Raw genomic sequence first — 23,986 nt, 5'->3', positions numbered from 1 at the left:
TTCAGTTATTCCACGTCATCATTCATAAACTTCAAAAAAGTGTTTTCTCCTTCCCCCTCAACCCTTCCCTTCAATAATCTGAATTGGTGCAATCAAAACTGAACTTTAGTGACATCCAAAGCGATCGTCTCCACAGAGATGGTGTAATACGCGTTACAGCAGACACCGTTGAGTGAGGCAAGAGGAAAAAAGGAATGTAAAACTGTGCTAACATAAAGTTTTCAAAATCAGACTCATCACACTCAACCCCCGCATACATTTGCAGTGATGTCACTTGGATTCCCAAAAAGCTAAACTAGGGATCATAAAATTTGCATAACCTACATCGGAACGTTGACCAACATCTGACCACACCAGTCTTTGCAGATTTAGATTATTGCCTTTGAGCTGCAGAAACATTACTACAGGTGATCCGTCTCACAACAGGGATAATGTGTATTAGCATAAAGTAGACAGAAAATGCTGGAGTAGCTCAGCGGGTCAGGGAGCATCTCTGGAGGAAAAGGATGGGTGACGTTTTTGGTTGGAACCCTTCTTCAGACTGATCGTAGAGGTGAGGAGGGAGCGGGGGAATAAACTTCAGGCAAGAAAAGGCCAGAACCAATCTGGATCAGCCACAGATGACCTCAGGAAGTTGGAGCCCATAATGGCTCACTGGTGAAGATGCAATAACAAGAGGATACAAGGACGCAAACAGTGGAACTCCTACCAGTTACCTATTCACCTATAGTTTTTCACCAGAGATGCTGCCTGACCCTCTGAGTTGCTCCAGCATTTTGTGTCTGCCTTCAAAGGGAGGAATTCTCCAGGAGGTTCCTGATCCTACCTTTGACCTCTAGTTTTGCTTCCTCACTCTGGATTAACCCCCAAAATATAGTTTCTAATCATCTGTAAATTGCTCAAGAATAAAACAGAAATCACTGGATTATTGCCATCCAAACTCAAGTCAAGACATTTTTGTTGCCATCTTGACTGGTGACAGTAAGTATAACAATCACAAACACATTAAGAGATGGAAAAAAACATCAAGCGTGTAGGAAAGAACTGCAGAAGTTGGTTTACATCAAAGATAGACATAAAATGCTGGAGTAACTCGGCATCATCTCTGGAGAGAAGGAATGAGTGATGTTTCACGTCAACCCGTATGCCACCCATTCCTTCTCTACAGAGATGCTGCCTGGCCCGCTGAGTTACTCCAGCATTTTGTGTCTATCGTCAAGTATTGATCAAGGACAGGCAAGACTGGAAAAGACACCTAGAATGGAAGTCTCCAGTATTAAACATACCATCTTGACTGAGATAAAGTGGTGAACACGATGCAACTCAGATCTACATCCCCTTTGATGTCTCGTTTTCACACCTTACACTTCCTTATCTCTGGGCTTCTCTCTTCCTTGACTCAGTCTGAAGAAGGGCGTCGACCTGAAACATCAGGCCTCCTCGGACTGATTTTGAGCCCGGGAGCTGATCGCCTCGACGCGGAGGGCCCGAACGCCACCGGCTACGGGAGTCAAGATCGTCCCGTCAACGGGGTCTCGAGGCCCACGACTGAGGAAGAACTAAGGGAAGGACTTGAACTTTATTTCGCCTTCCATCACAGTGAGGAAGGTGTAGTGGTCACTGTGGTGGATGTTCATGTTAAAATGTGTTTTTGAGTGATCTGTTGCTTTTAATTGTATGACTGACATGGCCAATGAAATTCCTCGTATATTGCAAAACATACTTGGCGAATAAAGTGTGATTCTGATTCTGATTCCATCCAGAAATGCTGCCAGTTACTCCAGCATCTTCAACCTAAAGCCGTGCTTTAAGTGCATCAACCTCATTCGAGTCAAACTATGCATAGTCAAGTTCCAACCCGTTCTCATTCAGCCAAATTCTATTTAAAAATTATGACTGAATCTTCTCAAGAAGATTCAAGGGAATGCAAAACAATTAAATGCAAACAATCTAATTTAAGTGTGGCTCCAAAGGAAAGTTTTAGCCAATTTCAAGCACGCTGATGTACTAAATAACCCAGCTCTACAAGCTCAGACATGCAAACATTTTCATCCGGATATATACTGGGGATAATGTCTGCTACTATGCCAATTAAACAAAAACAAACTAAAAGCATGTTTACATTCTAAACAAGATGGCAGTCGAGAACAATTTGTAATCCTAACAAAGTCCTTTATGTTGTGCCACACTTGTGCTACAGGTCCTTTATGTTGTACCATAAATAATCTCATTGTTAGAAAACAATTCTGCGCTTAATTCACAAATAGAGGTCATGCACAAGAAAGGCTTTAAAGAGAACATCAATTTAATTAGAGCACCGGGAACTTGAAAGGAAGACCAGTTAACCAGCTGTCGGCCCCAACAGATTTAAGATTATAGTAAGACACCTGAATTAAGGACATTGTCCAGATGCTTCCTGCAAACTGATGCTCGGCCCCAACAACTCAGCTCAGGACACAAGTACATGGATGATGGGCTGGCTTCATCTCTCTTTCCACTTAGGGCAGCACAGTGGCGCAACAGTAGTTACGGCCTTATAGCGCCAAATCAATCCTGACTTTGGGTGCTGTTGGTATGTTCGCCCTGTGACCGCATGGGTTTTCCCCAGGTACTCCGGTTTCCTCCCATAGTCCAAAGGCGTACATGTTTGAGGGTTAATTGGCTTCCGTAAATTTTTCCTAGTGTGTAGGATAGTGTTGGTGTGCGGGGATCCCTGGTCGGCGCAGGCTCAGTGGGCTGAAGGGCCTGTATAACTAAAGTCACTAAGGAACATCAGGAGGAAACAGCAGTTTCCATTCTCAGTGTCATTTACAGTGCAGGCAAATCTGCGAATACATGGGGGAGAATGGGGACTGTCTCAGCTATGGTCTATAGATGACTGCGGAACTGCAGATGCTGGTTTACAAAAAAAGACAAAGTGCTGGAGCAACTCAGCTGGTCAGGCTACATCTTTTATAGGTGAAAAGGTGACGTTTCTGGTTTCAGAAGATCGAGAATACACCCTTTGCTTACAAGAGTCTGATAGCATCGGGGTGGGAGCTGTTCTTGAACCTGGTGGTACATACTTTCTTCAGAAGGGTTTCAACCTGAAACGTCACCTATCCATGATCTCCAGAGATGATGCCTGACACACCTAGTTACTCCAACTGTGTGTCTTTTTTTGTCTATAGATGACTAAGGTTTAATGTCCAATTTGGTATTGTTATCAGTTTATTATATCCACCTGTATTGAGACATTGTGGAAATTTTTGTCTTGCGAGTCATCCTGGAAAATTACACCAAGCAGAAGTACATCAGATAGTACAAAAAAGTAAACAGGGCAGATTATGGCGTTGCGGCTACACAGATATATAAAATGCAAGGGCCATAATGAGATAAATTGGGAATACCTCCGAGGCTTACAAGAGTGTGATAGCTGCAGGGAGGATGCTGTTCTTGAACCTGGTGGTTCATACTTTCTAGCTTTTGTATCCTTTGCCAGATAGGAGAGGGGATGAGAAAGAGTGAGCTTCGGTTATGTTGTTTTGCAAAGGCAGCATTTAGTTTAGACGGAGATGATGGGGGGGGGGGGGGGGGTGATGGAAAGAGGCTGACTTGTACGATGGATGCTTTCTCGGGGGTGGAAGATTCCAACCTTCACGTGGTCCGCCCTGTTTCGACAAATGCAATCATCCCGGCGTGCACAATCAAATAAGATCAAATAGAACAAGTTGTCCTCCAACTTTAGGTTATGCACGCCACACGCAAGAAGAAGAAGAAGATGCTTTCTCAACTCTCTTCAATGTCTTGCTGTCTTGGGCAGAGCAGCTGCCATGCCAAGCTGTGATTCATCCGGATAGGATGTTTTCTATGGTGCATCTGTGGAACTTGGTGCGAGTCATTGCAAAGATGCCAAATACCCTTGGCCTTGTGAGAAAGACAGCGTGCTTTCTTGGCGTAGCATCAATGTTGCTGAACCAGGACAAATCGTTGGTCAGGAACATGAAGCTCGTGACCAACTCCGCTTCAACACCATTGATGCAAACTGGGGCGTGCACTCCACCCGTTTCACAAAGTCAATGACCAACTCTTTCGACTCGCTGACATTGAGTGGGAGTCTTGTTGTCTTGACATCACATGGCTTAGCACTCTGTCCCTTTCCTGTACTCGTTTGAGATCTGGCCAACGACAGCGGTGCCATCTGCCATCTTGTAAGTGCACATTTGTGAGTGCATAGTGTGTCTATTAAGGGTCTGAGGACACAGCTGATGTTGAGAATTATTGTGGAGGATGTTTCCTTGCCCATCTTTAGTGATCGTGATTCATGGGTCAGGAAGCCAAGGATCCTCCTGCCCAATCAATAATTATACAATGCAGACTTCAGCAATAAGTTTTTCACAATGCAAGCATTAAACCACAAATGAACCACAAACTGTGCAGTGACCAGGTGAAACTATTATTCTCTTTACTTAATGCTTTTCCAGAAAGGAACCCAAACTCAGATCTATTCACCTCAGTATTTGCATTTCTGCTATTTCCTCAAACATAATTATTTGGATGTTGAATGCACAAGTGAAAAGCCTGAATGTTAAATGCACAAGTGAAATCAATCTATGTTTAATACCTTGTGTTGATTTGATAAGCATTGAAAACAAGATTATCAAGGAAAACTGTCTACAATTCTCTCATTTGCTACTGTAAGGAAGAATTTCATTGTTCTATCTGAGACATATGACAATAAAACACACTTGACTCGTGTATGGTTGCACAATCGGTAGTTGCCAACCAGCAGGCACGGAAATCGCTATCAAAACATGCAGGGGACACAATTTCTTGGCAGCCGCGTGCGCATGGACACGTGCACGCACGCGAGGCTTCGGCCGTGGGCTTGAATCGGCCCATTTGCGGGGTCTTTCATCAGCCGGCGGGGGCTTCAACATCGGCCTTGATCGCCTTGATGCAGCAGTTTGATTTTAAACTTGATTTTGAAAGGCCTCGCAAATGGGCCGATTCAGCCCTTAGAAAGCGGCTCATAAAGTCCGGATAACAAAACATGTGGGGGGTGGGTGGGAAGAGATCGTCCCCCTCCTCTCAAAGCACGGGGGGGGGGGGGGGAGAGAAACGTGTGTGTCCCCTGTACCCCCCAGGATTTCCGCCCGTGCCACCCAGCAGGGGAAAACCTTTCCAAGGATTAGGAACTCCATGAGTGGACCAGTGTTTCAAGCATAAAGACATTTGCCTTAGAAACAGAAAGCAGAGCATTTCCCTTGTCCTTCACCTGAGAGATTATCATGGCATCCAGAATCTTGTCCCTGCCAGTACACAACCATACACAGAGTGGTGAATCTCTGGAATTCTCTGCCACAGAAGGTAGTTGAGGCCAGTTCATTGGCTATATTTAAGAGGGAGTTAGATGTGGCCCTTGTGGCTAAAGGGATCAGGGGGTATGGAGAGAAGGCAGGTACAGGATACTGAGTTGGATGATCAGCCATGATCATATTGAATGGGCCGAATGGCCTACTCCTGCACCTATTTTCTATGTTTCTATGTTTCTATACTAATTACTACTATGAAGACCCAATCTTCCAAGGTGCACCTTATGCTTTTTAATCTGATTACTAATTTTACTTAAAGACCAAATGCGTTTCAATCATCATAAAATCATAAGTGATCTGCAGTCCCTTGTATCCGTGTGCATAAGATCATAAGTGATAGGAGCAGAATTAGGCCATTCGGTCCATCCAGTCTACTCCGACATTCAATCATGGCCGATCTATCTCTCCATCCTAAGCCCGTTTTCCTTCCTTCTCCCCATAACCCCCGACATTTCTTCAACCATTCCATCTCCTCCGAAACTCACAAAGAAAAAGCTGAAGAAAGAGTTAAGCAAACCTCATAATCAGCTGCAGAATTTCTACTGCATATACTCACATCCAGATTTTTGAATTAAAACAAAAAGAGTAAACAGATTGACAGAATTATTGGCTGAATGTGCCAGATCAAATTACAGATCCAGACAGGATGCTAGATACACCCACGGCCTGTTCTTCAACAGTACCGTGTCATAGAGAAATGCAGGATGTGCGTGTAGCAGTATCCTCAGAGCGTTTGTGACTAAATAACTCGGGGGGACATTTTTAAGGAGTAACAATTATCCAGGCCCTATTTCAAGAGGTCAAACCAATAGGAACAAATTTGTAATTTGACACTTTTTACAAAGTTCTGAGCGGGTGATATCGTACCTTGCAAGCCAAGTTATTGCTGTAAAATGGAGGCACTAGGAACTATAGACACTGATTTACAAAACAAAATGCTGGAGTAACTCAGGAGGTCAGGCAGCATCTGCGGAAGACATGGATAGGCAATGCTTCGGGTCGGGACCATTGCTCAGACTGGCCCACTGAGTTGAGTTTAGTTATGGTCACGTTTATCGAAGTACAGAGAAAAGCTTTGTGCTGCTCGCTAACCAACCAGCAGAGAGACTATACATGATTGCAATAGCTAGATACATCATAAAGGGAACAACGTATAGTGCAAGATTACTCCACCAATTTGCCCTGTTGGTTACAATGTGGGAAATGTACCAACTAACTTACAAACGCAAAGTGCCAAAAAACAAGAAAGTAGGTGTCAGACTGAATAGACAATAGGTGCAGGAGTAGGCTATTTGGCCCTTCGAGCCAGCACCGCCATTCAATGTGATCATGGTTGATCATTCCCAATCTGTACCCCGTTCCTGCCTTCTCCCCATATCCACCAAAGATCATGGAGCTCCGCTCAAGTATCTTTGATATCCACTGACTCCGCTGCCTTTAAGAGCTTTATCTAGCTCTCTCTTGAAAGTATTCAGAGAACCGGCCTCCACCGCCCTCTGAGGCAGAGAATTCCACACTCACACAACTCTCTGTGAGGAAAAAGTGTTTCCTCGTCTCAGTTAAATGGCTTACCCCTTATTCTTAAACTGCGGCCCCTGGTTCTGGACTCCCCCAACATCGGGAACACGTTTCCTGCCTCTAGCGTGTCCAAACCCTTAATAATCTTATATGTTTCAATAAGATCCCTTCTCATCCTTCTAAACTATATATTTATACAATGGTACATGGACACACTGATCTGTTCTGTATTCATGCCTACTAGGATCTGTTGTGCTAAAGCAAAGCAAGAATTTCATTGTCCTATCAGGGATCTCGATCTCCAGAGTATACAAGCAAGACAAGCAAGCAGAGTATACAAGCATATGACAGTCGCGCCATCCCGGGAATTAACCTTGTAAACCTACGCTGCACTCCCTCAATAGCAAGAATGTCCTTCCTCGAATTAGGGGACCAAAACTGCACACAATACACCAGGTGTGAAAACCCGTCCAACAACGTGGGCTTGGTGATGTGGTGCAAAGGTAGGATTAGGATTGACACATGTAGGAAATTAGTGGGCGGCACGTTGGCACAGTGGTAGAGTTGCTGCCTCACAGTGCCAGAGACACGGGCTCAATCCTGACTATGGGTGCTGTCTGTACACAGTTTGTACGTTCTCCCTGTGACCTTGCAAGTTTTCTCCGGTTGCTCCTACACTCCAAACAGTTTGGTTTGTAGGTTAATTGGCTTTGGTGAAAACTGTGAATTGTCGTTAATGTGCCGGATAGTGCTAATGTACGGGGGATCGCTGTCGGCCTGGGCTCGGTGGGCCACATGGCCTGCTTCTGAGCTGTATCTCTAAACTAAAACTAAACTACCTGTTCCTGAACCTGGTGGCGTGGGACGGCAGGCTTCTGTACCTCCTGTCCGATGATAGCAGCAAGAAGATAAGGCCCAGATAGAGGGGATCCTGAACAATAGATACCGCCTTCTTCCGGCAGCAGCTCATGTTTTCAACATTGCCTGCGATGCTTTCAACAATGGGGCGGGCTATACCCGTGACAGACTAGGCTGAGTCCACCACTCCCTGCAACCACTTGCATTCCTATATGTTAGAATTGCCACACCAGGCCCTGACGCAACCAGTCAAGAGACATTCTACAGTACATTTAAGGTAAACTGTATTCGGGACATTAGTTGAGTTTTAGAAATACAGCGTGGAAACGGGCCCTTTGACCCACGCCGACCAGTGATCCCCACACACGAACACTGTCCTGCACACTAGGGACAATTTTACATTTCTTACCGAAACCAATTACCCTACAAACCTGTACGTCTTTGGAATGTGGGAGGAAACCGGAGCACCCAGAATAAAATCCACACAGGTCACAGGGTGAAAGTACAAACTCCGTACAGTCAGGATTGAACCAGGGTCTTTGGCGCTATAAAGCAGCAACTCTACTGCTGTGAAACAGTGCTGCCCTGCTGAATCTCTTTAAATGTCTAAGAAATTCGAGACGCTGGTGTGCTTTCTTTGTGATTATATCTATGTGCTGGGACTAATGGAGGTCATCTGAGATATCAACGCCCAGGAGTTTCAACCTGGAAATGACAGATACAGCAATATGTAAACAGTGAGTGTAGAACAGCAGAATGATTCAAAGATTATGGTGCGTCTGAAGCAAAAAAAATCCAAAGACTATAACAACAAATAACCACAGGAGTAGGAAAGAACTGCAGATGCTGGTTTAAATCGAAGGTAGACACAAAATGCTGGAGTAACTCAGCAGGACAGGCAGCATCTCTGGAGTGAAGGAATGGGTGACGTTTTGGGGTCGAGACCCTTCTTCAGACGTTTCGGGACCGAGACCCTTCTTCAGTCTGAAGAAGGGTCTCGACCCCGAAACGTCACCCATTCCTTCTCTCCAGAGATGCTGCCTGTCCCGTTGATTAACCAAAGGAGGTTGTGTTAAGAGTAAGAATATGTGGCAGCACATCCATGAAGTGGGTGTGAGAAAGGCATTTGTGAATGATAATGGCGTACAAAGAAGTCACGCATCCTGCCTGCGCAGGTACTGCAGATACTGGTTTAAACTGAAGATAGGCACAAAAAGCTGGAGTAACTCAGCTGGTCAGGCGGCATCTCTTGAGAAAAGGAACAGGTGACGTTTCGTGTTGTGACCTTTCTTCTGAGGAAAGGTCTTGACCCGAGACGTCACCAGTTCCTATTCTCCAGTGATGCTGCCTGCCCCGCTGAGTTACTCCAGCTTTGAGCCATCCAAACTGCGTAGGTATCTCTGATAATGCAGTAATCACACCATTGAATGCTGTTTCAGTAATAAATTGTCAATTGTGTCAGCCATTACTTAAATTATCCCCTTTCAAATCTCCATCAAATATAATTCCAAGCATGACATTCAATAACAGGCAGTAAATATAGTGCAACACCTCAGCGCAATGTGCGGGAGTATTGTACTGTCAAAAGGTACGAACTTATAATAAGATTTTTAAACCGAGGACCTCCCTGCCCCCTCATGTACAATGTCTGGGTAGAACAAGGTAATAGATCCATAGAGTCCTTGTCCATATCTGCATGTCATTATCACACTGCTGTTTATGGACTTTTCTGCATGGAAACTGGCTACTGTATTTCTGTCTTTCTGTAATCACCAGTCATTACACTTCACTTGCACTGAAGAAGTAACTATTGCCTTGATAAGGACATTAAATATGTTTTTTTTTGTAAGTTACATTTGAATTTTATTTCAGCAACCATTTAGGCACTTTCAAGTTGTGAATCATTTTGTGAATCATCCTACCACAACCAGAGAGCAGTGCTGAACTACTATCTACCAATTTGGTAACCCTCAGACTATCCTTGATCGGACTTTGCTGGCTTTACCTTGTGCTAATGTTAGTCCCTTATCATGTCTCTATACACTGTAAATGGCTCGATTGTAATCATGTATTGTCTTTCTGCTAACTGATTAGCACGCAACAAAGGTTTTTCACCGCACCTCGGCACACGTGACAATAAACTAACCTTAACTGAACTGAAACTGGACTGAATACTGAAGTTGCAGTTGGGCAAGATGTCGGCGAGGCCACACTTGGAGTATTGGAGTCTGAAGAGCCTGCTTTCGTGCTGTATGACTCTACTCTGAATGTGCAATCTCATTAAATGAATACCAGGAGGCTATGGCAGTACCAGAATGCCAACATGGGCTACAAACCATATTCAGGGCCTGTTTCTATGCCCTATAACTATATCTCTATGGCTCTAAACAGATGGAGAAAAAAAACCAGATTAGATTAAATACTGGAGTTTAATTTATTTAGAGATACAGCACAGAAACAGGCCCTTCAGCCCACCGAGCCTGCACTGACCAACGATCCCCGCACATTAACACTACCCTACACACACTAGGGACAATTTTACATTTATACCAAGCCAATTAAGCTGCAAACCTGCACGTCTTTGGAGTGTGGGAGGAAACTGGAGATCTCGGAGAAAACCCATGCAGGTCATGGGGAGAAGGTACAAACACCGTACAGACTGCACCTGTAGTCAGGATCCAACCGTGGTCTCTGGAGCTGCAAAGCAGCAACTCCACCGCTGTGCCACCGTGCTGCATCACCGCTGGAGATGCAGGGAATTACTAAACACTCCCAACACCCGATTCCATATAATCTAACTTTAATGGAATCATTTGTGGCATCTTTTCGAAGGTCTAATCCAAGTCCAAATATCTCACATCTACCGATTCTTCAGGCTAAAGAAGGGACCCGACCCGAAACATCGCCCATCCATGTGCTCCAGAGATGCTGCCTGACCCGCTGAGTTACTCCAGCACTTTGTGTTCAACCTGTCGAGGGTGACGGAGGAGGCCCTGCAGCAGCCTGGGGCTCGCCTGGATCGGGAGCCGCTCCAGTACATCGAGTGCGCAGACCGGACTTTGGACATTGTCTTTGTGTAAACGGGGCCAAAATATGGCAACTTGTGCATGCGTGACCGATACAAAAAGAATTTCACTGTGCAGTGCACATGGCAATGAAGAACCGTTGAACCATTTAACAATGCACGCATAAATGATCAGTTTTGGCATCTAAAGTAAACGCTGCAAAAACAATTAATTATTTCAAAGCTTTCCAAACAACCTTTGCAGTGTACATAGAAACAAGGAACTGCAGATACTGGGTTTTTACAACAAAAAAAACACATAGTGCTGGAATAACTCAGGAGGTCAGGCAGCACCTCTCGAGAACATGGATAGGTGGCAATTTGTGTTGGGATCCTTCTTCAGACTGATTTTAGGGGGGGGGACTGGAAGAGAGGAGGGGTAGCTCAAAGCATAGTGAGTGATAGGTGGATACAGGAGAAGTGGGGGTTGATTGGCAGATTCACATCCTGGCCACTTCCTCTTCTCCCCTCTCCCATTAGACAAAAGGTATAGAAGTGCGAAAACAAACATATCCAGATTCAGGGACAGTTTCTTCCCAGCTGTAATCAGGCAACTGAACCATCCTACCACAACCAGAGAGCAGTGCTGAACAACTATCTACCACTTTAGTGAATCTCGGACTATCCTTGATCGGACTTTGCTGGCTTTACCTTGCACTATAGGGGATTCCCTCATCATGTAGCTACACACTGTAAATGGCTCAATTGTAATAATGTATTGTCTTCCCACTCACTGGTTAGCAGGCGACAACGGATTTTCACTGTACCTCGGTACACTGGACAATAAACTAAACTAAGTGGCTGTTGGGGGTGAAAATCAATGAGGACCAATGGTAAGGGGCGAGGAGGTGGGCCTTTTGGAAGAGGGGGAGCAGAGAGAAGAGGGCCAATGGGAAGTGGGGAGCGGGCATGAGGGGGCCCAATTGGAACGGGTCTTCAGTTCATAAGTGATAGAAGCAGAATTAGGGCCATTCGGCCCATTGAGCCTCTGCCACCATTCAATCATGGCTGATCTATCTCTCCCTCTCAACCGCATTCTCCTGCCTTCTCCCCATAACCCCTGACACCCCGTACTAATCAAGAATCTGTCAATGAATCTTCACCTTAAAAATACCTAATGACTTGGTCTTGGCTCCCACGAGAATCTGCAGAAAAGGTCTCGACCCGAAATGTCTCCTATACATTTTTCTCCAGAGATACTACCTGTCCCGCAGAGTAACTCCAGCATTTTGTGTCTATCTTTGTCTTTTCTTGGTCTCTACAGCCGTCTGTAGCAATGAATTCCACAGATTGATTCACCACCACCTTCTTCTCCTGACTCCTTCCTAAAAGGTGCGTCCTTTTACTCTGAGGCTGTGCCCTCTGGTCCTAGAACGGAAGAGTCCTCATGCCTGCACCCCATGATAGAGGCCCCCCAACACACACCCACAATCACACACATACACACCCACAATCACACACATACACACACACACACACAATCACACACACACAATCACACACACACACAATCACACACATACACACCCACAATCACACACATACACACACACACAATCACACACACACAATCACACACACACACAATCACACACACACACCCACATACACACACACACAATCACACACACACAATCACACACACACACAATCACACACACACACACACAATCACACACACACAATCACACACACATACAATCACACACACACACCCACATACACACACCCACAAACACACACACACACACACACACACACACACCCACACATACACACACAATCACACACACATACACACACAATCACACACAATCACACAGACACAGACACCCACACCCACACACAGACACACACACAGACACACACACATACACACACAATCGCACACACACACATACACACCCACAAACACACACCCACAAACACACACACACACGCCCACCCACACACACATACACACCCACCCACACATACACACCCACACACACACACACACACAATCACACACAGACACACACACAATCACACAGACACACACACATACACACCCACATACACACACACACACAATCACACAGACACACACACAATCACACAGACACACACACAATCACACAGACACACATACAGACACATACACAATCACACACACACAATCACATACACAATCACACACACAGACACACACACACCCACCCAGGAGGGCGGTGGATTTACCTCGGCGGCGGAGATGGCGAACACCTCGGCGATCTTGGCGTAGAGTTCTCGGACGTTGGCGAAGCCCTCGATGCGGCCGGTGGGGCTGCCGTGCGCCAGCTGCGTGTGGAAGACCAGCTTGGGGCGGGCGGGCGCCGGCGGGAGCCCCCCAGCCGCTCCTGGTGAAGCCGGGCCGCCTCCGCCGCGGCCGCCCCTCCATCCCGGCCCGCCTTCGTTCTCCACCAAGGTGCTGCTGTCCCGCGACCTGTGCTTCCACTTGTTCTTCAGGCCGAGCGGCATCTTTCACTTCTCACACACACAAACCTTCCTTCATTCAATGGTGTCGGCGGCGACGCCTCCCTCGGCCGTTACCGACGCCTCAGCGACGACGCGCATGCGCACATGTCCCCTCCCCGCCCCCTTCGCGCCGACTCGACGACCTCAAGGGGCGGGGCTGGTAACGGACATGCGTACACCATTCTTCACCCTTGGACGACCTCAAGGGGCGGTGCTGTTGGTGCGCATGCGTACATGCATCTCCCTTCTTCTCCCCCACCGCTGGACGACCTCAAGGGGCGGGGCTGCTATCGTGCATGCGCACACAAATTTCCCCCCTCCCGCCGGACGACCTCAAGGGGCGGAGCATCTCGCTGCGCCGGCGCAGTCTCCCCTGGTGGGCAAGGAGGGAAATGCAGATCAAAGGTCTTATAAGGTCTTTGATGCAGATGCTGGTTCACACCGAAGATAGACCCATAGAAAATAGGTGCAGGTGTAGGCCATTCGGCCCTTCACTCGACGTGTTCACAGATTCCAACCACACTGGAAAAAGGCCTTACTCAGATCCCACCTAATCCTCCTCCTCTGCGGAAGGGTCTCGACCCGAAACGTCACCCATTCCTTCTCTCCAGAAATGCTGCCTGTCCCGCTGAGTTACTCCAGCATTTTGTGTCTACCTTCGATTTAAACCAGCATCTGCAGTTCCTTCCTACACATGGTGTCAAAGCCGCCACAGCCAGACATAAAAACAGCTTCTATTCCACGAGCTGTAGCTCTGCTCAAGAACCAAAAGTCTGTAGCCTCCTTTTGCTCTGGTATTTTATTTTATTCTTCACATGTTTAAATTACAATGTTTTATTTTTAAGTGTCTACTGTATATATATATCTGTCTGAAGAAGGGTTTCGGCCCGAAACGTCGCCTATTTCCTTCGCTCCATAGATGCTGCTGCACCCGCTGAATTTCCCCAGCAATTTTGGGTACCTTCGATATTCCAGCATCTGCAGTTCCCTTTTGAACATACTGTATATCGTGTTGTTATCCTTGTTAGCAAAGCACCAAGGCAAATTCCTTGTATGTATGCATACAATAAAATGTATTCACTGTTGTGCCATCGCCCGGTGGGGAATCGCCTCAGCGCAGAGGGAGAAGAGGCAGTAACCCTAAGACTTTTGCCTCCACCACAGTGAGGAAGTGCTTGGAGGATACACTGTGGTGGTGTTAATTTGTGTTTATTGTTGTTTATTATTGTATGATTGTATGTATGACTGCAGGCACGAAATTTCGTTCAGACCGTTAGGTCTGAATGACAATAAAGGTATTCAATTCAATTCAATTCAATTCAATTCATAGATAAGGGTTACTTGAATGAATTGTGACAAGTCTCCCCAATCACTGGGTGGACCCTCAAGGGGCCGCGCAGCCGCAGTTTCACCGACTGTCGGATGCCCTCAAGGGGCGTTGCCTACTTTGGACGACCTCAAGGGGCGGGACATCATCGCGTCGGCGCGGTAGACGCTCCGAACACTCGGGGGACACGCGCCTTTGAAGCAGCGCAGGCGCAGTTCAGCAGCCGTGTATCAGTCTGTATTGACGTCATGGCTCAGGCGCTCTCACCTGAGGCGCCGCAACAGATAACAGGGGCTGAGTGAAACTGCAGTGAAACTGGCGTTGAATCTGTTACATGCACAAGGGCGTCTCTGTTCCCTATGCTGTTTACACATTGACGGAATACAGAAACTTATCTTTAGCAATCGTTGAATTAGTCAGGACAATAAGTTAGTTTCGACCACCCAATAAGTTCATATGTGATAGGAGCAGAATTCGGCCATTCGGCACCTCATTTCATCATTAAATCTATCTCTCCCTCCAAGCCCCATTCTCCTGCCGTCTCCCCATAACCTCTGACACCCGTATTAATCTATGCCTTAAAAATATCCATTGACGGCCTCCACTGCCGTCTGTGGCAATTAATTCCACAGATTCACCACCCTCCGTCCTTTAATTCTGAGGCTATGACCTCTGGTCCAAGACTCTCCCACTAGTGAAAACATCCTCTCCACGTCCACCCTGTCCAAGCCTTTCAATGAAGGCTTTAGCACAAGGAACTGCAGATGTTAACAATGAATGTTGTTGAGCATTTAATTTTTAAAGACATGTTTAACAACTGAAGTATGGGGAAATACAGGAAAATGTTTACACTGATTTCCTTTCATTTTATTTTCTAAGCTTCAAGGATACACAATTGTGTTACTTTCTTATCAGTCACAGATTTTATTTTTTTCAGGATGTGGGCATTGTTGGCAAGTTCAGCTATTCGTGTCCCCCTGAACTGTCCTTGAGAACACTATTATATTTTTGAACAGCTGTAATCTATGATGGAAGATGCTTTCACAATGCTGATTAGTAGAATGTTAGACATAAAAACCTGGAATCACTCGGCAGGTCAGACAGCATCTCAGGAGAAAAGGAATAGGTGGCATTTCGGGTTGAGACCCTCCTTCAGTCCGAGTTACTCCAGCATTTTGTGTCTACGGTTTAAACCAGCATCTGCAGTTCCTTCCTGCAGTGAAAAGTTTTTGTTTGCTTGCTATCCAGTCAAAGAAAAGACTATACAGGAATACAATCAAGCCGTCCACAGATGACCTATAATGTAAAGGGGAGAGAGTAAAAAATGGTAGACCCGCTGAGTTTCCCCAAGGAAATGCAGATGTTGGTTTACAAAAAATGACACATCTCTGGAGAACATGGATAGGTGACATCTGAAGAAGGGTCAATAAACAATAGGTGCAGGAGCAGGCCATTCGGCCCTTCGAGCCAGCACCGCCATCCAATGTGATTATAGCTGACCATCCACAATCAGTACCCCGTTCCTGCCTTCTCCACATATACCCTGACTCCGTTATCTTTAACAGCCCTATCTAGCTCTGTCTAGAAAGTATACAGAGAACCGGCCTCCACCGCCCTCTGGGGCAGAGAATTCCACAGACTCACAACTCTCTGTGTGAAAAAGTGTTTCCTCTTCTCCGTTCTAAATTGCTTACCCCTTATTCTTAAACTGTGGCCACTGGTTCTGGACTCCCCCAATATCAGGAACATGTTTCCTGCCTCTAGCGTGTCTAAGACCTTAATAATCTTATATGTTTCAATAAGATCCCCTCTCATCCTTCTAAATTCCAGAGTATACAAGCCCAGCCCAGCATATGACAGTCCCGCCATCCCAAAACGGAATTAACCTTGTGAACCTACCCCTCAATAGCAAGAATGTCCTTCCTCAAATTTGCTGACCAAAACTACACAAAATATTCCAGGTCGCACTAGGGCCCTGTACAACTGCAGAAGGACCTCTTTGCTCCTATACGCAACTCCTCTTGTTATGAAGGCCAACATGCCATTCGCTTTCTTCACTGCCTGCTCAACCTAAACCCAAACGTCACCTGTCCATTGAAACTGCAGTGCTGGAGTGAAACTGACGTGGAATCGCTCACAGTGGCATCTCTTGTTCCCCCTGTAGTTTACAGATTGCCACATTTTAACTGATTTTTAACCTCTGACAATCTCTGATGGCATTCTCCGCATGGCCTGCGTGGGTTTTCTCTGAGATCTTCGGTTTCCTCCCACACTCCAAAGACGTGCAGCATTTGTCGGTTAATTGGCCTCAGTAAAGATTGTAAAATTGCCCCAAGTGTGTAGGATAGTGCTGGTGTATGGGGATCACTGGTCAGTGCAGACTTGGTGAGCCGAAGAGCCTGTGTCCATGCTGTATCTCTAAACTAAACTATCCGCTGCCAACACATGATCACCGTGATCACATTGAATGGCGGTGCTGGCTCGAAGGGCCGAATGGCCTACTCTTGCACCTATTGTCTATTGTCTGCACATGATCCATATCCCTCCATTCACTGCTCATCTATGTGCTTACCTAAAGCCTCTTAAATGCCATTATTGTATCTGCCTCCACAACCAACCCCAGCAGTACATTCCAGACACTCATGTGCATTCGAGGCATCTTATCTTTGGTGTTGCATTTTACAAATTAGCGGGTGAGAACATGCTGAGCAAAGTACCCTTAAAATTGTGCCACAGGGAAGCTAGCATCTTCAAAGAACTATTCAATGTCTTCCCGAGACACAAAGCTGGGTGGCAGTGTGAGCTGCGAGGAGGATGCTATGAGATGCAGTACAATGTGGATAAATGTACTGGGACGTGTGTGCCATGTGCTATAATAAAGTACCAGTAAAGGTTACAGTGTGTCAGCTATCACTCCTTTACAGGTGGCATTATTATCTGGTTGGTAGACTCAAAATGCTGGAGTAGCTCAGCGGGTCAGGCAGCATCTCTGGAAAGAAGGAATCAGTGGCGGACTGGCCAGGGTGTCAGCTTGCCCGATGGCAAGTGGGCCCCTGATGAAGTGGGCCCCCTTTGTCTTCTGGCAACCAATATTTTTAGACCCAGTCCGCCACTGGAAGGAATGGGTGACATTTCGGGTCGAGACCCTTCTTCCTGTCCATTGTGTGTCTATCTTCGGTTTAAACCAGCATCTGGTGTTGATTATGCTGTCGGCCTTGCCGAGGCAGCGGGAGGTGAAAATGGAGATTGGTTTGTGTGATGGTCTGGGCTGCGTCCACAATTCTCTGCAATTTCTTCTGGAACTTTGAAGGAGAGCAGGAAAGTTCTTACTTGTGAACACATAAATATTTATATTCGACCATTTGGGAGAGATGATCTCACCTTTATCATTACTGGTTTATGGAAATTGGTGGTGTTCAAATGATCTGCTGTGTTTCCTACAGCATATTTATACAGCATATAAATACAGTGTATTTACAGCAACTGTGATTGATCACACAGCACGGAAACAGGCCCTTCGGCCCATCTCTTACATGCCGAACAACTGTGTTTGTATGTCAAAGGATGTCATTTGATGTGAAGTGCATATTTGCAAATGGTATGACATAAATGAAGAAACAAAGAACTGCAGATGCTGGTTTACACCAAAGGTAGACACAAAATACTGGAGTAACTCAAACTCAGTGGGTCAGGCTGCATCTCTGGAGAAAAAGCATAGGTGACATTTCGGGATCCTAACCTGTCCTTTTCCTCTGAGATGCTGCCTGACCCGCTGAGTTACTCCAGCACTATGGCTATCTTTGAAAGATCTTTCATCTTTACTGCTGATTATTTGTTTATAGAGTCGTAGAGCGACACAGTGTGGAAACAGGCCCTTCGGCCCAACCTGCCCACACCAGCCAACATGTCCCAACTACACTAGTCCCACCTGTCCGCGTTTGGTCCATATCCCTCCAAACCTGTCCTATCCATGTCCTTGTCTAACTGTTTCTTAAACGTTGGGATAGTCCCAGCCTCAACTACCTCCTCTGGCAGCTTGTTCCATACACCCATCACCCTTTGTGTGAAAAAAGTCACCCCTCCGATTCCCATTATCTCCAAATATTGTTTCAATCCTATTGGTGACAGCACTCATTTCAGTTTTTCAGTGTCAGTGTTCAGTTTAGTTTGTTGTCACCTGTACTGGGGTACAGTGAAGACTTTTTGTTGCGTGCTATCCAGTCATCGGAAGGACACCACATGATTACAATCAAGCCATTTACAATGTACATGAATGAATGAATGAATGAATGAATGAATGAATGAATGAATGAATGAATGAATGAAGGAATGAATGAATGAACGAATACTTTATTGTCACATGTGACAAGTCACAGTGAAATTCTTTGCTTGCCTACCCAAGGTATACAAATACTCGCCCATGAAGGGCGCTGACTAATTTCAAAGTACAAAGTACAGACTTTAAATGGTATTTGTAGTGTCGATTGCTTTATGGCTCCTGAGAACAAGCTGTTCTTGAACCCTGGGGTTGTCATGGTTTTCAGACTCTCGCCGCAGCAAGACTTCTGACGGGTACCCGTAAAAGGGACCACATCACCCCGATTCTGGCCTCTCTCCACTGGCTCCCAGTGCGGTACAGAATCAACTTCAAGCTCCTCCTATATGTATACAAAGTCCTTAACGGGCTTGCCCCCACCTACATCAAAAATCTGCTAACCCACCATTCCACCTCCAGGTCCCTCAGGTCGGCCGACTTGGGGCAACTGACTATCCCGCGGTACAGGTATAAGCTCAGGGGCGACCGTGCTTTTGCGGTTGCAGCACCTAGACTGTGGAACAGCATCCCTCTCCTCATTCCGGAGGAGGCGCTTTCCTGAACGGCTGCCTGTCCTGCAGCTGTCCGTTTTTTTCCCCTTCTTTTTTATTATTTTTAGTACGTTGAGTGTACAGTCAGGGGGTCTAATCTTTTTATGTGTGGGGGGTGGTGGGGGGGAAGGGGGAAACTACTTTTCGAGTCCCTACCTGGTCGGAGGGGTTGCCTTCCTCCGAGCAGCGACTTCGACCTGTCCTTGCGGCCTACCAGCGGTTCCTGGAGCGACGTTTCCCTGAGGGGACCTGGCCAGAACATCGGCTTTGGCGGCGGCGCAGCGCTGGAGCGCTATTGCGGAGCGGGCGATGCCTTTCCTGGGTCACCGCGCTGGAACTCCAGTATGCTGGGACCGCAGATGAGAACATCGTGGAGCCGCGATTCTGTGGAGCGGCCAGCTGCGACGTTGAACTTTACATCCCAGAGCCTGGGATCTCTTGCCGAGATCGCCAGTGTGTGGAGCTCCGTTCGGCGCGGTCTGTTGGCTTGGAAGCCGCGGTCTCCGGTGGGAAGGCGGCCGTTCCTGGCACCCCAAGCCGCTGGGGGTTCTCCCGACGCCGGAGCACCATCACCCGGCGAGAACATCGGGCGCCGTGGCAGCGACTGTGGAGGCCTCAATTAGGCCCGACTTTGGGTGGACAAGAGGATGGGGACTGGACTTTGTGCCTTCCCCCACAGTGGGAATCATTGTGGGGGATGTTTTTGTGTTGAACTTCTTTTTGAATGCTATGTTGTATTTTTATTAGTGTGCTGCAAAGACATCAGAATTTCCCCTGAATAAGGGGATTAATAAAGTTTAATCTAATCTAATCAGAACTGCCCCCTCCATCGACTCCTTTAAGTCTGGACTTAAAACTTCTTTCTACTCACAAGCGTTTCTTGAGGTTCTCTGAGGGAGCGCTGTAGGTATGTATTTATGTATGTATTGTTAGATCTATGTACCACTGTATGTAGCACGTTAGTACCTGCACTGATGTAAAGCACTTTGGTTAACGAGAGTTGTTTTTAAATGTGCTATAGAAATAAAATTGACTTGACTTGTATTTTCCTCGCGATGGCTGGAGTGAAATGAAAGTGTGGCCAGGGTGGTGTGAGTGTCTAGTTTTAGTTTCAGAGGTACAGCTCGGAAACAGGCCCTTCGGCCCACCGAGTCCGCACTGACCAGCGATCTAACACTATCGTACACACACTAGGGACAATTTCCCATTTAAACCAAGCCAATTAACCTACAAACCTGTTTAAGAAGGAACTGCAGATGCTGGAAAATGGAAGGTAGACAAAAATGATGGAGAAACCAAGGGTTTCGACCCGAAATGTTGCCTATTTCCTTTGCTCCATAGATGCTGCCTCACCCGCTGAGTTTCTCCACTGCCTGCCGCCCCCCACCGCCTGCGCTCCTCCATTGCACGTGATAAGGGAATAATGTTTGTTGCAAGGTAAAGCCAGTAAACTCCGATCAAAGATAGACCGAGGGTTTTCAATGAGGTAGTTAGTAGTTGAATTGAATTGAATTGAATTGAATCCTTTATTTGTCATTCAGACCTTTCGGTCTGAACGAAATGCTGTTGCCTGCAGCCATACATGTAATAATAACAAAACACAATAAACACAAATTAACATCCACCACAGTGAGTTCACCAAACACCTCCTCACTGTGATGGAGGCAAAAGTCTTAAAGTTACTGTCTCTTCCCTCCTCTTCTCCCTCTGCGCCGAGGCGATACCCCACCGGGCGATGGCATCAATCCCGCGGTTCAAGCTCCGCGGCCCGGGGGTGGTCGAAGCTGCCCGCAGCTGTTGCAACGGGTGCTCCGGAAAACAGGCACCAGCCTGTGACCTGCGAGCTCCCGACATTGTCCTCCACTGGCCCGCGGCCGAGCCCCGGATCCAGGTCGCCGCCGCCTCAGCCGCCGGAGCACCGTCTCCGCCCCGCACCGGGCCGCCCACAAGGCAGCGTCTCAGCCCCGCTGCTCACACGGGAGCGCCTTCCAGCCAGTAGCCGTGCCGCTCACACAGGAGTGTCCCCGCGCCGTCCGCCCTCACCGGAGCGCCGAGTCGTGCCGCTACCCGGACGTCGCCACAGCTCGAAGACGGCCAGCCTCGCGTTGGTGAGTCCTGGCTGGCTCTACCTCCGGACCTTCGAGGTCGGTCGCAGGTTGGAGGCCGCCAGCTCCGCCATTAGGCCTCAGCGCAGACGGGGGAAGAGAAGGGGGATACGACAAAAAGTCGCATTCCCCCGAAGGGAGAGACAGAAAGCTCTGTTTCACCCTCCCCCCACACACATAACACCACCTAATAACCAAAAAAATTACTAAACTAGACAAAAAAGACAACACAAAAAGTAAAAACAGACAGACTGCAGGCGAGCCGCAGCTGTATCACAGCGCCGCCACTTCCGGAATATGGTTAGTAGTTCAGGACCAACTTCTAATTGCGGTGGGATTCACATATTATTACATCCGTATTCTACCAAATTTATGACATTGTGGTTTTGACACACAATCAGTCTGAGATTGGTAACAGCAGAGTGTGATTATCGGTGTAACAATAAAATTCAATGGTTCAGCTGGGCTCGTACACTCTGGAATTTAGAAGGATGAGAGGCAATCTTATTGAAACATATAAGATTATTAAGGGATTGGACACGCTAGAGGCAGGAAACATGTGCTCGATGTTGGGGAAGTCCAGAATCAGGGACCACAGTTTAAGAATAATGGGTAAGCCATTTACAACGGAGATGAGGAAACACTTTTTCACACAGAGAGTTGTGAGTGTGGAATTCTCTGCCTCAGAGAGCGGTGGAGGCCAGTTCTCTGGATGCTTTCAAGAGAGAGCTAGATAGGGCTCTTAAAGATAGCGGAGTCAGGGGATATGGTGAGAAGGCAGGAACGGGGTACTGAATGTGGATGATTAGGCACGATCACCGTGAATGGCGGTGCTGGTTCGAAGGGCCGAATGGCCTATTCCTGCACCTATTGTCTATTGTTCCTTTATTATCATGTGTACCAAGGAACAGTGAAAACCATTTTTTGCACGCAGGTTGGTACGGTGGCGCAGTAGTAGAGTTGCTGCCTTACAGTGCCAGAGACCCGGGTTCAATCCTGACCACGAGTGTTGTTTGTACGGAGTTTGCACGTTCTTGTCACAGTGTGGGTTTTTCTCCAGGTGCTCCAGTTTCCTCCCACATTCCAAAGATGTGCAGGTTTGTAGGTCTAATGGCTTCTGTAAATTGTCACTAGTGCGTGGGACAGAACTAGTGTGCGGGTGATCTCTGGTCGGCATGGACTGGTCGTCAGTTTCCACACTGTATCTCTATATTAGACTAATCTAAACAAAATGCTGGAGGAACTCCGTGGGTCAGGTAGCTGCCACAAGAGGGCTGCCACAAGAGGGCTCCTGTTTCTACACAGCTGCAATGCCACACAAAGCATGTGCATCCCATTCCATTCCACAAAGAATCTGCTTTTTACACTGTTTCAGTTTACGAAACATGTCTTGGTGAGACCACACCTGGAGTATTGCGTACATTTTTGGTCTCCTAATCTGAGGAAGGACATTCTTGCCATAGAGGGAGTACAGAGAAGGTTCACCAGACTGATTCCTGGGATGTCAGGACTTTCATATGAAGAAAGACTGGATAGACTCGGCTTGTACTAGAATTTAGAAGATTGAGGGGGGGATCTTATAGAAACTTACAATATTCTTAAGGGGTTGGACAGGCTAGATGCAGGAAGATTATTCCCGATGTTGGGGAAGTCCAGAACAAGGGGTCACAGTTTAAGGATAAGGGGGAAATCTTTTAGGACCGAGATGAGAAAAAAACAATTCACACAGAGAGTGGTGAATCTCTGGAATTCTCTGCCACAGAAGGTAGTTGAGGCCAGTTCATTGGCTATATTTAAGAGGGAGTTAGATGTGGCCCTTGTGGCTAAAGTTATCAGGGAGTATGGAGAGAAGGCAGGTACAGGATACTAAGTTGGATGAACAGCCATGATCATATTGAATGGCAGTGCAGGCACGAAGGGCCGGATGGCCTACTCCTGCACCTATTTTCTATGTTTCTATATTCAAAGCAGGGGGTGCCAAGAACTAGGGCGGCATGCAGGTACAGCAGACAGTGAAGAAAGCGAATGGGATGTTGGCCTTTATAACATATAGGAGCAAAGAGGTCCTTCTGCAGTTGTACAGAGCCCTAGTGAGACCACACCTGGAGTATTGTGTGCAGTTTTGGTCCTCTAATTTAAGGAAGGGCATTCTTGCTATTGAGGGAGTGCAGCATAGGTTCACAAGGTTAATTCCCGGGATGGCGGTACTATCATATGCTGAGAGAATGGAGCGGCTGGGCTTGTACACTCTGGAGTTTAGAAGGATTGGAGGGGATCTTATTGAAACATATAAGATTATTGAGGGTTTGGACACGCTTGAGGCAGGAAACATGGTCCCAATGTTGGGGGAGTCCAGAACCAGGGGCCACAGTTTAAGAATAAGGGGTAAGCCATTTAG

At 46.9% G+C, this 23,986-nt stretch overlaps 1 protein-coding gene across 1 annotated transcript in view; it reads right to left on the bottom strand.

Moving 5' to 3' along the window:
* The window catches only part of gipc2 (GIPC PDZ domain containing family member 2), a 55,991-nt gene extending 42,590 nt beyond the window's left edge, over window positions 1-13,401 (bottom strand). Inside the window, exon 1 of the mRNA XM_033029051.1 lies at window positions 13,015-13,401. Within this exon, the coding sequence (XP_032884942.1) occupies window positions 13,015-13,293 (279 nt within the window). The 5' untranslated portion in view covers window positions 13,294-13,401. The remainder of the gene's footprint in view (window positions 1-13,014) is intronic.
* Window positions 13,402-23,986: the final 10,585 nt, after the last annotated feature.

Source organism: Amblyraja radiata, chromosome 10 (genome assembly GCF_010909765.2).
Source record: "Amblyraja radiata isolate CabotCenter1 chromosome 10, sAmbRad1.1.pri, whole genome shotgun sequence".
Taxonomy (NCBI): Eukaryota; Metazoa; Chordata; class Chondrichthyes; order Rajiformes; family Rajidae; genus Amblyraja; species Amblyraja radiata.
The sequence above is the reverse complement of the archived record's forward strand: the minus strand, read 5'-3'. Positions and strand labels throughout refer to the sequence as shown.